General features: G+C 52.1%; 1 protein-coding gene across 3 annotated transcripts in view; it reads left to right on the top strand.

Moving 5' to 3' along the window:
- Positions 1–15091, top strand: part of LOXHD1 (lipoxygenase homology PLAT domains 1) — a gene marked incomplete at both ends in the record, with an annotated part of 149144 nt that overhangs the window by 108584 nt on the left and 25469 nt on the right. For 2 of the 3 annotated variants that reach the window (XM_080821495.1, XM_080821497.1), the window contains 6 exons: positions 1487–1641; positions 4844–5053; positions 5181–5316; positions 7242–7450; positions 8311–8496; positions 10701–10828. In XM_080821495.1, coding sequence (XP_080677621.1) covers positions 1487–1641; positions 4844–5053; positions 5181–5316; positions 7242–7450; positions 8311–8496; positions 10701–10828 — 1024 coding nt within the window. The remainder of the gene's footprint in view (positions 1–1486; positions 1642–4843; positions 5054–5180; positions 5317–7241; positions 7451–8310; positions 8497–10700; positions 10829–15091) is intronic. The other variant, XM_080821496.1, reaches the window with a different exon arrangement.

The following is a 15091-nucleotide window of genomic DNA, read 5'->3' on the forward strand; positions in this document are numbered from 1 at the left end:
GCGGGAAGGAGATTAGGAACGCGTAAAGCTGCTCCAGAAGGAGCGACCAGAGAGGCAGATGGAGAGCCGGGGAGAATAAGGCTGTGGAGTCCCAGGGAAAAAGAGGAGAATAATAGGAACCACGGGGTGGGCGTGAACACGCTCCCTAACCATGGGTATGAGAACTCACTTCACCCTCCTTTTCTCGATTTAATTAAATGTGGTCTGAGCCCACTTGCAAGAAAGTCCATCCCAGTCACGACAGGGAGAGAGAATTCCTCTTTTTGGTTTCATGAGAATCCTGAGCCTCACAGGAGGGGCCTGGTCCTTAGTCCAGGGCAGGTACTACGGACACCTGTGTCCTCCCGCCACATGGTGACCGTAGCTGCTGGTTCTCCACAGACACACAGGCGTCATTTGTCTAGGTGGCCAGAGACACCTCAGCCTCATCCTGAAACCCTCTTCTTGGCCATGAGGCCTCCTTGCTTCAAGTTCCCAGATAATCCCACAGCCATCTCCCTGCAGGGGCTCCGTGTACAGATGCAGGGTCCCTGCCAGCCAAGTGGACTCCGGAGCCCGAGCTCCCTTGCAGGCTGGGGAAACGAACCTTCCTCCCAGTCTGGCCGCTCCCGTGCTTCACCTCAAAGCCACCATTTCCATCCCTCCCCTTGGGGATCATCCAGGGAATTCCCCTCTTCTTGGTCTGAAACTCCAAAGCTCTTGGGACAGACGCATAGGGGGAGGAGACAAAGAATCCTTAGCCTCATAAAAATGCACAGCTCGCCTCTGCCTTTGGGGTGGAGGTCGGAAAAGGAGATACTTCACTCTTCCTCTATGAGCCCACAACAGCAAAACGAAGACAAGACAGCATTTGTTTTTATTTTCCTTGATAATTTTTAATAACTGTCACACCAGCATTCCTAGAGCCCTTGCCGCAGGCCACAGGAGGTGAAGGAGAGGGTGACGGTCACTGGGGGCAGGCACCAGATAGCAGGGAGCTGAAGAATAAATAGAAATAAGGACATGGACACTATGGGGAAGCTATGCCTTCAAAAAAAATACGTGATTTTTTCCAAAGAGTGTTTAGCAGCAGCGGGCATGGATCCTGATCACCCTCAAACGGGAAGGCATACTATCGTCCAGTAGACGTGGTGCCCACAGTGCGCCCACATGTTGGGCGGTCTCCAGTGTCCTCCCCCCAGCAGCACAGGCAGCTAGATGGGTGGATGGTTTGACAGCTGCCAGGGGAAGCCTCCGTCCTCCACGTATTCAAGGCCACCCATGTCCAGATCCGTTGGGCAGACTCCCCACCTGCGAATCCTTGCAGATTTGTAGCAGAATGTACACAAGTGAACAAATAAAAGGCAGATGCTAACTCCTCCTCGGGGCCTGGGCCAGAGGCTTAACACCTCCTACAAATCCAGTTCCCTCCAGTCTGAAGTAATGCCATTCTTTTGCTCCCTTTGTCTGTCCATCTGTCTGTCTGTTGGTCTCACCGCCCACCCAGTTGTGCTGTACTCGGTGCAGATCTTCACAGGAAACGTTCCCGGGGCAGGGACGGACGCCAAGGTCTACATCACCATCTACGGAGATCTGGGGGACACCGGGGAGCGGTACCTTGGCAAGTCAGAGAACCGTGCCAACAAGTTCGAGAAAGGAACGGTACGTGGGGCACACAGAGTTTACCCCCTTCCCTTCCCTTCCTAGGTCCAGTGGCCTGGAGTCAGCTCCTCTTGGTGCCAGAGGCTGTCCATGAACCTTGTGCGGTGTCGTGCTCCCTCGTGTGGGTATTTACCCTTAGCGACTCCCCCTGCAGAGTGGCCGATCCCCTCTCTCAGCCTGTGCGTGCACCCTGGGTCCTGATCTGGGGTGGAGGTAGAGCAGGGGTGGGGTTTGCCTGAGGCCTGTTTGAGCCCCAGGTTGCTGTCTGTCTGGGGGTCAGGGAGAGTCATCATCAGAGAAGTCAGCTCACTGTGGGCGAGCCTCCTCATGGAGATCGGTAGCCCGACCTGCGGTCTTGCCCATGGCTGTGCGCACATGGGGGTTTCCTGCATCTACCGGTGGGTTTTTAGCAGGGGTCTCCTTAGGCCGACCCTCAGCTGGGCATGATCCTTGGCCTGAAACATTTCCCACTAGTGAGAAGGAAATTCACTGTGGAGCAAGGATAGCAGTGACATCTCAGTGGGTCTGCAGCTGGCTGGTGACCGCATGGGCCAAGCCTGGCCTCGGGGTCCTGGGTTAGTCATTTGTTCCATCACCCAGATAGGAATTCTTTATCTTTCACTTTGGTTTACTGCTTCTGAAGTGGGAAGAGCAGTGTGATAGGTACTGTGCCCTGGGCTGACGAACAGGACAAGAGATGGAAGAACACTGTGTATCAGGGAGAAATAATTTCACTCACACACACACACACATGTAATTGTTTGTGGCACTCATAAGGTAACTAATGGGAGGTCTAACCATATGGGACAAAATGGAATGCAAAGAGGTCGGGGGACTCATGTGGTAACACTGACTAGCTGTGTGATCCTGGGCACGTACTTTGACATCTCTCTGCCTCAGTTTCTCCCACTGTAAAATAACTTCACTGGAATTAAAACATCTGAAGTGCCTAGCTCTTCGTTAGTGCTGAGCATTGTTGAGGATTGGGGAGCTCACCTTCCCCTGCCTTTGATGGCGCCTGGAGCCGACCCCTGGAGAATGCATTGTAAGACAGGGGTGTGTGGCTCACAGATGACAGATCCATGTGTCATTGTGGCCAAATCCACGGAGCCGGGCACGGAGTAGGCACAGCAAATATTTATAGAGCACATTAATGAATGAACTTATAAGTGAAGGTGATGCAGTCCATTCCCTTCTGGGTTCAGAGCCAGATTTTGTCTCTTAGCAATTGTTACATCATAAGAAAAGCCTTTGCCCTATGCTGTTACCTATCCCTTTCTCTTCCTTTCCTCCTATCAAGGAGCTAGAGCCACTTCTGGTTTACTCACTGACAGTTTATGTGACTTAAAGTTCACTGCTGAGCATCTAGCAGCTTCCATTTCTCTGACCATTTCCTGTACAAACAGAAGTCCCCCTCCCTCCCGCCATGAGCACCACCCACCCACTTCCAGCCCAAAGCCAGGTCTTGGAGACTCTCCCTTCTGCACGGCTCCTAGGTCAGCCCTATTAGCTCCTGAGCCCTTCCTTAGCTGACCTGGCTTATTGAACCCCCTGGGCTCTCTGCTCTGTGCCCTGGGCCTCCTCATCTCACCAATCCAAAGCCGACAGACGTGCAGCCCACCGGGGGCGCTCCACAATCCCAGATCCAGCCTGAGCCCTTTGAGGGATTCACGACCTTTCATGGCCCACCCAGCCAGCCTGTGTGGAGCGTCCACCGCACAATGCTTTTTGCTCTCTCCTGTCTCCAAACCTTTTTGGGCATCTTCTCCACATCCGGGTTCATGTGCCCAGAGAAAATCCATGATGCTGTTCCCTGCTTTCAGTGTTTTACATACAATGTTTTACATTCAGTGTTTTACATCAGCCTAGATGAATGCTTCTTCAGCTCCCCTTTGGCGTGCAGCGGCGTACCTTGGAAATCTTTCCATGTCAGGATCGTCAAGCGTAGATGGCTCATCCTTCGTCACCACCACACACATCCTACACACAGTATCGCCAAGGTTATTTAGCCGTTCCCCAAGCCCTGGACGGCGCGTGGCTCCCAGCTTTCCACTGTAGAAATTGTCCTGCAGTAAAAATCTTGATGCATATGTAAAGGTGTCCCCTCGGGACAGAAGCAAAGAGGTGGACTAGGTCACGGGCTGTGCCTGTTTTTGCCCTGACGATCTCAGCCACTTGGCAGAGCGCTGTGGCCGGCCCCATCAGCTGTGCGCCGCTCACCTGCAGTCCACCTCCGCCTGCAGAGTGATCTGCCGGGCTGCCTGCAAGGCCCAGCCACCCCATCCTTAGCTTCCTGCCGCCACCTGAAGAGTCTTCCCGGGCCCGCCTCCAGTCCTCGGACAGCTGGCTGCTCCTGCACCTGGGCTGTACTGACCCACCGCCTCCTCTCCTTGCCCTGGGCTGGGAGGTCCCAATGAGGGGCAGAGGCTTTCTCACCCTATCTGTGTCTGGGTTCCCATTGCTCCATAGTGACTCAGCACATCTTCCAACTTCTGGAAGAAAAGCACTGTAACCCAAGGCCACCAGCCTCTCCTCTCCTGCCCCAGGCTCCTGCCAGCCACACATAGCCTGTGTTTTAACTGTGCCCCCCTCAAGGGCTGGAACTCTACATCTCACTGAGCAATCCCAAAAGAATCCAAGCACCCGAGAGTGTCACAACCCTTTACTGAAGGGATAGTCAGGGACCCAGAGGGCCTTACATCACACCTCACAGAACACCTGCTGGCACCTGCATTCCAGATGGTGTCCCTGAGCTCTCCTCAGCCTGGCCTCCACCAGAGCCTCTCCCTATTCTGTTGCCTTCTGGGCCTGGCCCAGAGGCTCCTCTCACTGCCTCCCAGCTTCCCCCCGGGAGTTTCAGGCCCCCCCACCTGAACTCATGCTGACACTCCACATCACCAAGGACATCCAGGTACTAGCACCAGGCTGAGCTCCCTCGTCTGCCCCACACCCACTCACGTTCCATCTTCCAGACATCCACAAGGGGTACCCCAGGAGGAACGGGACTGCAAAACGGGGCCATTGTGAAAGGGAGGCCTCAGAATACCCAGCACTCTGTGTTAGGGACTTGTGCCAGGAGGGCTCCCAGCTAGGAAGGTTTGTTCAACCCGGCAGCTGAGGGGGATAGAAGGTACTGGATGGTTGGGGTTGCAGCGGGTGGAGGGGTGCACCTCCACCGAGCCCACACATCTGGTCTCTGCAGGCAGACACGTTCATCATCGAGGCCGCTGACCTGGGTGTCATCTACAAGATCAAGCTCCGCCATGACAACAGCAGGTGGTGTGCAGACTGGTACGTGGAGAAGGTGGAGATCTGGAACGACACCAACGAGGACGAGTTCCTGTTCCTGTGCGGGCGCTGGCTGTCCCTGAAGAAGGAAGATGGGCGGCTCGAGAGGCTCTTCTACGAGAAGGTGCAGGAAAGGCCTTGGCAGTGGGGGGTTGGGGGACTTGGTTCAGCCACGGCTCACCCCCATCCTCATGCCTCGTGCTCTGGAAGAAGGCGCCAGAGCTGTAGTGGGACTGGGGTCTTCTGGGCAGGAGTACACAGGGGACCGAAGCAGCAACTGCAGCAGCCCCGCGGACTTCTGGGAGATCGCCCTGAGCTCCAAGATGGCCGACGTCGACATCGCCACAGTGACAGGGCCCATGGTGGACTACGTGCAGGAGGGCCCGGGTAAGCCAAGCAGGGAGCTTGGTGGAGGAAGGGCAGGCACCTGGACACATGTTTAAGCTTTTCTTGGGCAGGCCATGCATTTGCCCCACTGTCCTCTGACTTCTACCTAATGCTTTATAATTCCCCTAGACTGCCTGTTTCCGCCCCACAACAACCTGCGAGGGGAGCTATCAGTCCTGTTGCAGAAGGGGGAACAAAGTGTAAGAGAAGTTAGGGGAATGGTGCCCTTAATCCATTACCCGCCACCAGGAGGGCATTACGGTACTCTCTGCCCTCACCCAGACTTGCCGAATATAGATTCAGCCCTGAGGGCCTGGGACAGTTCTCATAAGACAGAAATCAACAGCAGCAGTGAGGACCCCTTGCGTGTCCATAGAGTATCCCGTGGAGGACATCAGCCGTGCAGACTTAAGGCATAGTGTGATGTAGTGAGGAAGCAGAAGAAGTCCCAAGACAGTTTTAGGGGGATTTAAGTTCCATTTTTGGTTCTGACAAGAATATATGTAGCCTTGGACAAGTCACTCCTTTGGCCTCAGTTTTTCCCTCCTCCATAAAACGATACTGTAATGCCCTGAAAAGCTCATTTTTCCAACCGTGTTTTTGAGATAAAGCAGTTCTGTGTTTGTTTATCCAACATTTAAAGTCACTGCCTATCTGTTCAGCCATCTTAAGTATAGAGCATGAGCCACTCTGTTCCCTTCTAGGAGACCATGTTGTGGGGAGGGGCTTCTCTGGAGCTGGGCAGAATCAGTCATTTTATATTTTACCTTCTCACTCTATGACTAAATGACAGGACCCACAAGAAAGTGCTCCTCCTGAATTAAGTACTATGATCAACTGTGAAAGGCCAACGGGGCCTCCTGTAAAGATGAAATAAGGCTGTGGACAGGTGCAGAAAACAATGCTGGTAATTCCAGCCAGGAAGGGCTAGTTTGGAAACTTCCAAAGAGATACAATTGCACAACCTATAACCATATTACCTATAACCTATACCAGAGCACTGTCTCCCAAGATACTGAGGAAGATGATCCCAGAGAAGGGTTGCCAATTTGCATCAGTTAGTAAGTGCAAGTGACTGAGACAAGATAGTGGCTTAAACAAATGAGGGATTTTTCTTTTCTCTCACATAAAAGTTCAAAGCTAGGCAACTGGGACTGGTACAGCAGGTTCCAATGAAGTCAGGGACTTCCATCTGAAAGGTTGCCCATGGTTCCAAGATGACTGCTGGAGCTCCAGCCATTGCATCCACATTCCAAGCAGAACAAATTGGAAGGGTAAGGGGAAAAATGGTCCTCCTTCCAGCTGAGTCAGAAATTTCCCCAGAAACTCACCCAGCAATGTCTCCTTATATTTTATGAGCATGCCTAGCTGCAAGAAGAATGGATACTTACTGGGCAATTAGAACTCTGCTGTACTACCTGAGCAAGGTTTTATACTGATTAACCCAGTCTGTTTTGGAAATGGATACCTTCTAGAACTTTCATTTACCACGTTATACATATAATTCTATTTTATTTTTCTTCCCCCATTCCTATGTTCCATGAGACCTTGTTTTTGCCCACTTTATTTTTGCTGACTACAGAAAGCTTTCCAGGCATCAAACCCCTGTACCAGGTGAAAGGCTGTTGGTCTTGCCCTACTCCACATGGGAGTGCTAGGTGCAGCTGAGGTCATTGGTCAGAAGGCCTTCTAGAAGTGGCAACAATGCTCCTGTAGGACAGTCTTCACTTAGGAGATACCAGTCTCTCATTCCCGGGAGAGTAGATGCTCACCATAGATCATTCACCAGTCTGGAAAGCACCGTCACACTTAGTCTCAGAGGCACGGAGCTATCATCTGTGCTCTCCAAAGGTCATTTCCAAGCCTATGAGCCCGCCCATGTCTACCTGGCTCATTATGAGTTTGGGTCCCATAATCTCTTGTAGTGATTCCCTACTATGTGTCGGTCACCACCGGGAAGCACAAGGATGCAGCCACCGACAGCCGGGCCTTCATCTTACTCATTGGGGAGGATGATGAACGCAGCAATCGCATCTGGCTGGACTTCCCCCGGGGGAAGAAGGGCTTCAGCTGTGGCTCCGTGGAGGAGTTCTATGTTGCAGGCTTGGATGTGGGCATCATCAAGAAAATAGAGGTGCTGGTCCCTGGGTCCTGGGATGGTGCCTACCCTGAGGGAAGGAAGTTGCCGATCAGGACGTAGTGGGTAGAGGTGTGGAGGGCAAACAGAGCAACTGACCTGGAGCCCCAGCTCGGGACCAGTCATGGGGAAAGGTCCCCTGGCCTTTGCCATCAACTAGGCGACCCTGAATGAGTCACTGCCCTGCCAGGTCTCGGTGTTCCACTGAGATGTCTGCTGTGTTAGTTTTCCATTGCTGTGTAACAGATTATCACAAACTTAGCCTAAGATCACATAGATGTATTATCTCCCAGTTTTCCAGGTCAGGAATCCAGATGTGAGTTAGCTGTGTCCTCTTCCCAAGGTCTCACTGGGCTGAAATCAAGTTGCCACTAGGGCTATGGTCTCATCTGAGGCTGGGGGTTCTCTTCCAAGCTCACTGGTCATTGGCGGAATCCATTTCCTTGCGGTTGTAGGACTGAAGCTGCCAGTTCCCAGAGGCTGCAGGCCTCCCCTGGCACGTGACCTTCTCCAAAACATGGCAGTTTGTTTTGTCAAGACCAATAAGACACAATCTCTTCTGCTTCAAATCTCTCTGACTTCTTCTATCTCTGACATCTAGACCCTCTCTTAAAGGGCTTGCCTGATTAGGTGAGGCCCACCCAGAACAATCTTTTGATTAATTCAAAATCATCTGATTAGAGACTTCGATTTCATCTGCAAAACCTCCTCACCTCTGGGGGAGGGACCCAGGTCTGTGTGCAGAGCACATTGGGAGGAAGCCCTGAGGGAGGAAGGTGCAGAACAGGGAGGGGGATGCTGAGTGGCAAGGGCTTCCTTCCCAGTTTTACCCAGACTATTGGTGTGTCCCCTCCCAGCTAGGCCACGATGGGGCCTCCCCCGAGAGCTGCTGGCTGGTGGAGGAGCTGTGTCTGGCCGTGCCCACCCAGGGCACCAAGTACACATTGCGCTGCAACTGCTGGCTTGCCAAGGACCGAGGTGATGGTGTCACTTCCCGCGTCTTTGACCTCCTGGACGCCATGGTGGTGAACATAGGGAAGAAGGTATGGAGAGGGGCGTGGGTGTGCCTATGGCATGGCAAGGGCCATGCAGGGTTGGGTAGGAGAGCAGAGGGGGAGACTGAAGTGAAGGAAGCAGGAGACTCATCGCGGGGGCACTAGCAGGGCTGAAGCCTGGTGCACCAGCTGGACTCTCTTTGCTAGGAGCCAAGAGACTTGAGTCTCTTTGGGTCTGCTGCCATGTGACCTTGGGCAAATCGCCTAACTTCTCTGGGCCTTGGTCTTCTCATACAGTCCATGGAAATAACGCTTTCCATTCTGTTCCATGTAAGAAGATCTTGATGAGAGCAAATGAGGTCATGAACAGTCCCTGAAGAGCTTTGCAAGCCCTGCATAGGTGTGCAGAGTCATTTTCCCCCAAAGGCTCCCTCCACGCCCAAGGACAGTGGTGGGGAAAGACAGCATGTGGGCTACCACATGCCTCGGGATCTTACAGGGCAGTGAGAGCTGCTAACACGAGACCCTCTTCAAGGCAAGAGCTCTGGGCTCCTGTCCCAGCTCTACCTCTAACTGGCTGAATGATCTGGGATGAAGTTGCATGAACTCACAAGTCAGTGCTGGATGCCTGAGGGCTAGGCACAGTTGGTGGCTCAGACCGCCCTGGTTCACGTAACCCTGCAGGGTTTTTCCCACCAAAAAGCTATGGGCGCAACAGAATGCTCCAGCCCTGAACTCTGTTCCTGAATCTAAACCAGTGGGCTATAGATGTAGGTCAGAAGGTGTCCCACGAAGGTAAGAAGAAATCATCCTAGGCCTGAGTGTGCCCCGCTTGTATTGTATATGGAAACAGAAGGAAGGGCTGACTGTGGGGCTCTGAGAACCTTGAGAGGCAGGAGTATGGATGCCTGCCCCTCCCCTGCTTGAGAGCCAGAAAGCAGAACTTTCTACAGCATAGATCCTCTCCCCCCTCTTACCCAGACATCTCCATCTGTGGCCAGACGGATGGTGTGGGTGAGCACACAGTTCATCCAGGGACCTCTGTCCTGACCCAGTTCCCAGCGTGCATGTGGGTGTGAGTGTGTCTGTGTGCGTGCAGCCCACCCCCACGCACACCCCACTCAGTACAGCTGTATCTCCCCCTGAGCCCTTTAGTCTCTGGAAATGCAGACCCACGCCCCTATTATTGACATTACAAAAGAACACAGCTTTATCACTTTGCAAAGAACCACAGGGTTCTTTGGACAGTCTATCTCCCCAGGAGCTATCAGACCGGAATTACAAAAGCCCCATTTCTGTGTCTCTTTCTGGAAACAACCTATTACCTAAAAAGAGACACATCTGTGTAAAGGAGAGAACGATGGGCCCAGAGAGCACGACAGTCTGGAGGCACTAGCCTTAAGGGGCCAGTCTCCATGGGGTCACCAAAGCTCTCATTTTGATCTTGGTATTTTTCATGCCTGTCTGAATAAGAGCAAAAAAGCACCAGGCTCCTGCCTTCATTCCAGTAGCTCCTCCTGCCACCACAATGCCCTGTTAAGGTTTGAGAGGATTTTCCTGATAAAGCAAGAGGCTCTTCCCTCATTACCTGGGCAAACAAGTAGTGAACTTGGCCTCTGGGCCAGGCCTGCCAAGACCGCTTCTACCCTCATGGTATCATGGCAAAGATTCTCGATACTGCTTGAAAAGCACCCAGCCCCCAACAGGCACAACATTGGGACCGAGATCACTGTGACACATAACTCGGGTTCTGAGTTGGAGGGCTTCTGGGTAGTGGGGACCAGGTGAGAACGCCGTGCTGCAGTCTCAGGGGGAAGGGAGGGCCAGCTGTGTTCAGAGGAGATGGGCAGCCTGGCAAGAGGGAACAGAGATAAAAGCCAGAGGACATTCCAGAACATGGGCAAAGGTGGCCCCTCTTGCTATAAGGCTGCCCCTGGAGAAAGAACCAGTGAGGCACCGTCCAGAGAAGAGCAGGCTACCCCTTCCCGCTCCAGTGCAGGGAGACAGAAGGAACACATTCTCTTTGGAACGAACCTCAGGGAAAAGGGCCAAATCCCAACCTAAAGAGTAAATCAGGGAAGCAATGGTTATCCTTCGAGCGTCACTGCTCACGGACGCTCGCGGGTGCCGCTGGTTGTGCCCAACACAGGGACAGACCTGGAATTGTGCTTGCTGACCCACAGCACGTGGCAGGCCTGGCATGGGCCTGGGCAGAACTGTCGGCAGCTCTCACAGCATCCCTCTCTCGGCAGGTGCTCTATGAGATGACGGTGTGGACGGGTGATGTGGTCGGCGGGGGTACAGACTCCAATATCTTTATGACCCTCTACGGCATCAATGGCAGCACAGAGGAAGTGAAGCTGGACAAAAAGAAGGCCAGGTATCGAGAGGGGGCTTCTGCCCCTCGCCCTTCTGCACGTCCAGTCCCCCAGCCTCTAGTCCCACCCTGCCTCAATCAGCTGCTTCCCTCCCTCTCCCCTCATTCCTTAGGGCCTTCTAGCCTCCACAGCTCTATCCAGGAGATTCCTCTCTCCTGGAATACCTCTCATCCATTCTCTTCTGTCTCAGGGCCTTTCTCTTCCAGGGGCCAGCTCAAATCTGCCTCCTCTGGGAAGCCTGCCTTGATCATCTTAGCCCACAGGCAGCTCCTTCCTTCCTTCCTGCCTGCCTTCCTGCCTGCTTTCTTTCCTTCCTTCTCTCCCTCCCTCCCTCCATCCATCCTTCCCTCCCTCTTTCCCTCCCACCCTCCATCACCTAAAAATGTTTATTGGAAAGTCTGTCTATTAGTTGATAGCATTGTATCCTTGTGAATCTCCTGCTCTCGTTCCCCGTACCATGGTGATGTAAGATGTTAACATTAGGGGAAGCTGAGCGAAGAGAACACAGAAACTCGGTTCTATTTTTGCTCCTCTCCTACAAGTCTAAAATGATTGCAAATAAAAAGCCAAAAGTATTTTTTAAATATTAAAAAATAATTGAACACCTAGTATATGGCAGGCACTGTCTCAGACATAGGAGACAGCGTATGACCAGGAGAAGATTCCCGAACCCGCACAGCTTAACCCTTGGGGAGCCACCGCAACAGCATGAACACCAGAGTGACCTTACCATGGCCCTGGCATTTCCCTAAGCCCACTGAGCGCATTGGCACAGTTCTCCCTGCGACTCTCTGAGGACCATTTCTATCATCCCCTTTTTGAAAAACAAAAACTGAGACACAGCAAGGTGAAGTCATACTGTTGAAGGTCACATGGTACTGGGAGCTGCATCCAGGGGTCCGTGGCCTTAAGCATGAGGTTCTGCTGCCCCTTACGTCATCAGTAATGACAATAAAGGTGAACTCCCCACAGCTTTTACTGTCTGCCCTTTCACTGAAGTCCTGGCTCAGACAGTCCTGGGTTTGTGCTGGTTTTCTGTGTTCAGCCATTGTCCCCCAGGCCATCCCTGGTCCCTGATATGTTGAGCGGAAGAGCGGGGCAACCCAGGCCCGACTACTGTGGGCCTGCTGGGGCTCAGGCCATGATCTGGTCACCTGGGAGGCTTGCTGGAGGTGGTGGGGCCCAGCTCTGTTGTCTCATGTGGTCTAGCCGCTGTCTGTCTGGAGTCTCATGCTCTCTATACTCTGGCCCTAACCTCCATCCCAAGCCCAAAGTCCTGTTGAATTTTCTTTTTTCTTTAATTGATTATCCCATGTCAACATCACACCTTATTTCACAGACATAGATGTAGTTGCTGGTAGGGGAGATAGACTCCTTTCTGGCAGTACTTAAATTCTGGAAGTCTTGCTTGAGAGTCACGTTATAATACAACCATATTGTAAGTGATTTGAGGTGCTTATCACAATCCATATTGTAAGCATTTTGTTTTTCTGAATAAAGATTTATTTTGTGCTGAGAGCTATTGTTCCTTACCACCTCTAGTTTTCAAGCTCAGACCTCTTACCCAAGGCAAATTTTGCTTGATTTCATCAGCAACTGGCTCTGTTCGATCTCCGCCTTATTTCAGGTGTCAGCATCTTGATCAGGGACTTGGGTAGTAAGACTTACTGGGCTTACAACACGTGTACAGCTTGGTGCTGTGCAAGGAGATCCTTCCCCCCAAGAGATGGTGCATGACGAGATAGGAGGCACAGCCATGCCTCTGTACATGGTTTGCCTGCTCCAGCTGCCCTGTTGTCAAATGTTAGACCCAGAGTCCAAAGTCGATAGCTGTTCACTTACCCCATTCCCCAGCTGAAGCCCCCAACTTCTTATCTTGCCACTTTGGGGGAAACTGTTCTATAAACTAATTCACACTGAGATGCTGGTGAATTAATGTGGCATCCAAAAAGATGGCATCCTCAAAAGGTAATGTGCAAACCAAGGAATAAGTCTCTAATGGTGGAATTTGAGTCAGTTGGTATCTGGTGGGGATAGGTGCTATTTTTAGACAAAGATATGTGACTTTCTTAGGGAAGTAAGTGCCTGTAAGGAATCATTCCCAGGCCCAGTAGAGACCTCATATCCTGAGAGATTCCTGGTCTGGAAGCAAAGGGAAGTCAGAGTTCTGTGGGTCTGCCCAACAGAATGGCCACACAGCTTTCACGAGCCCCCAGTGCCAAGAAGATGAGGAACTGAGCCCAAGGGAATGCCAGCAGAGGGAAGAGCCCAGTAGGGTTCCAGATGCCATTTCAGGAGACAGGTGGGAACTCTTGGACCAGTGACTGTGGCCATGGCTTTGATAAGCTCGTGAGTCTTGTATCTTTATCACTTGGAACTCCCACTGCCTGGTTAGCATTAAAGCTCTGGGAATGGAAGGGGCCCGTCTTTGGGGATTTCAAGGGCAGGGTAGTTGTTGGGTGTGCTGAGTCCTTCCCTCAGTCGGGCTTGGAGGCAAGTCTCAGGGGACAGAAGAGGAAGGCAGGCTGCCTTTGAGGGCCCCCGTGGGAGGCAGTTGGAAAGTCCCAGCTCCCACTGCTGGGTCAGCCTTCCTGACACATTGTCTTCAACCTTTAAGAGGACGCTGGGAGATTAGAACATGCACAGGGCCTGATCCTGGCATGTTGGGATGACAGATATTTGGAATCCGAGGTTTCTTTGCTTTTGGTCTACATTCACACCACAGCCAGGATGCTCGTGCATACGGATGCAGCCGGTGGGTTCAGCTCCCGTCACCCCCTGATATCTCATGGGGGCATGTGCTGTGTTCACTTATCTTAATGGTCCCTGAGGAGGGATCTGAGGAGCCAGGGGTTGTTGACTCGCCTTTTACCCCCCAGGCACGTCTGCACCCGTGGACACTGATACCACCACTAAGACGGTCATCCCGCTTCTCACACATCCTTAGAATACCCCCTATGCTGGTCCCAAGGTGGTCTGGCCTCATCTGCCCCCTTCACATCCCAGTGTGCGCCATCCATGCCCCTTGGGGTTGTGATAAAAATTTGCTGCAAATCTAGTGGCTTCAGACCACAGGGATGTATTCTCTCCCATTTCCCCAGGCCAGAAGTCTGAAGTCAGTATCACTCGGCAGAAATCAAGGCTAGTCGCACCCCTTTCAAAGGTTCTGGGGGAGAACCCATTCCATGCCTCTCCCAATTTCTAGGGGCTGCCCACCTTCCTTACCTTGTGGCCACGTCTCTCCAGTCTTCAAGGCCAGCGTCTTGTAGCCTCTTCCTGCTCCGTCCTCCCCATTGCCTCCTCCCTCATGTAGGAGTCAAATCTCTCTTTGCCTCCTCCGTATAAAGACACTTGTGACTGCATTAAGGGTCACCCTAGCAGGAAGTGTTTGTCAGCCTACCACAGGGGCTGTGACCCACAGAGCAGGGCTCTGAAATCCCTGTCTTATCAGGAATAGTCAACAGTTTCAAGGACATTCAATTTTTTTAATGTTTCTTAGGAAGTATGTATTGGTGGGGTTAGATGTCCTTCTATGATTTATGTAATTCAATAACCTCATACCTCTTTGGCACCAGCTAATTAGAGAATATAGTTCTATTTATTCGTACCTAGCCATCTGTTTGTGTATATATGTATGTGTGTGTGTGTGTATAAAACAAGTATAACGTGCATAACATATATATGTACATAAATTGTAAACACTTACAGAACAAAACCTATGAGCCATCCCCCAGCCCAAGAACATTGCCAGTTCCCTGTACCTCCCCACCCTAGAAGTGAGGATTGTCTTGGCTTTTAAGGTAGATACATTTTTGCTTTCCTTTATCCTTTTCTCCCTACCCTGTGCGGGCCTCCCTGAACAACCAGCTTCCACTGAGTCTTGATTTCAGTGTTATGTAAGTGAGACAAGTTGTGGGCATTCTTTCATGTTTAATTTCTTTCCTCGACACTAGGATTTTCAGATTTCTCTGAGCCCCTGAGGATGGCTGTGATTTGCTCATTTTCGCTGCTGCCTAATGTTCCACTGATGGAGGCCCAGAGAATAGAGGTCAGATGGCCAGTTGCATGGGACTGTTGCACAGCACTGGGTATGGCCGAACTGTTGACAATGAAACCATTAGCTCTGGTGAGCAGAGCTGGAGCCCATGAGGAGAGGCCCAGTTCCATGTAAACCAAACATTATTAAGAGTTGGCCATGGCCATCCAGAGAGGGAAAGGGCTGCCCCAGACTGACGGGGGGCCCATCACTGGAAGTGGCAGGGCAT

The sequence above is a fragment of the Martes martes genome (genome assembly GCF_963455335.1).
Source record: "Martes martes genome assembly, chromosome: 13".
Lineage (NCBI taxonomy): Eukaryota > Metazoa > Chordata > Mammalia > Carnivora > Mustelidae > Martes > Martes martes.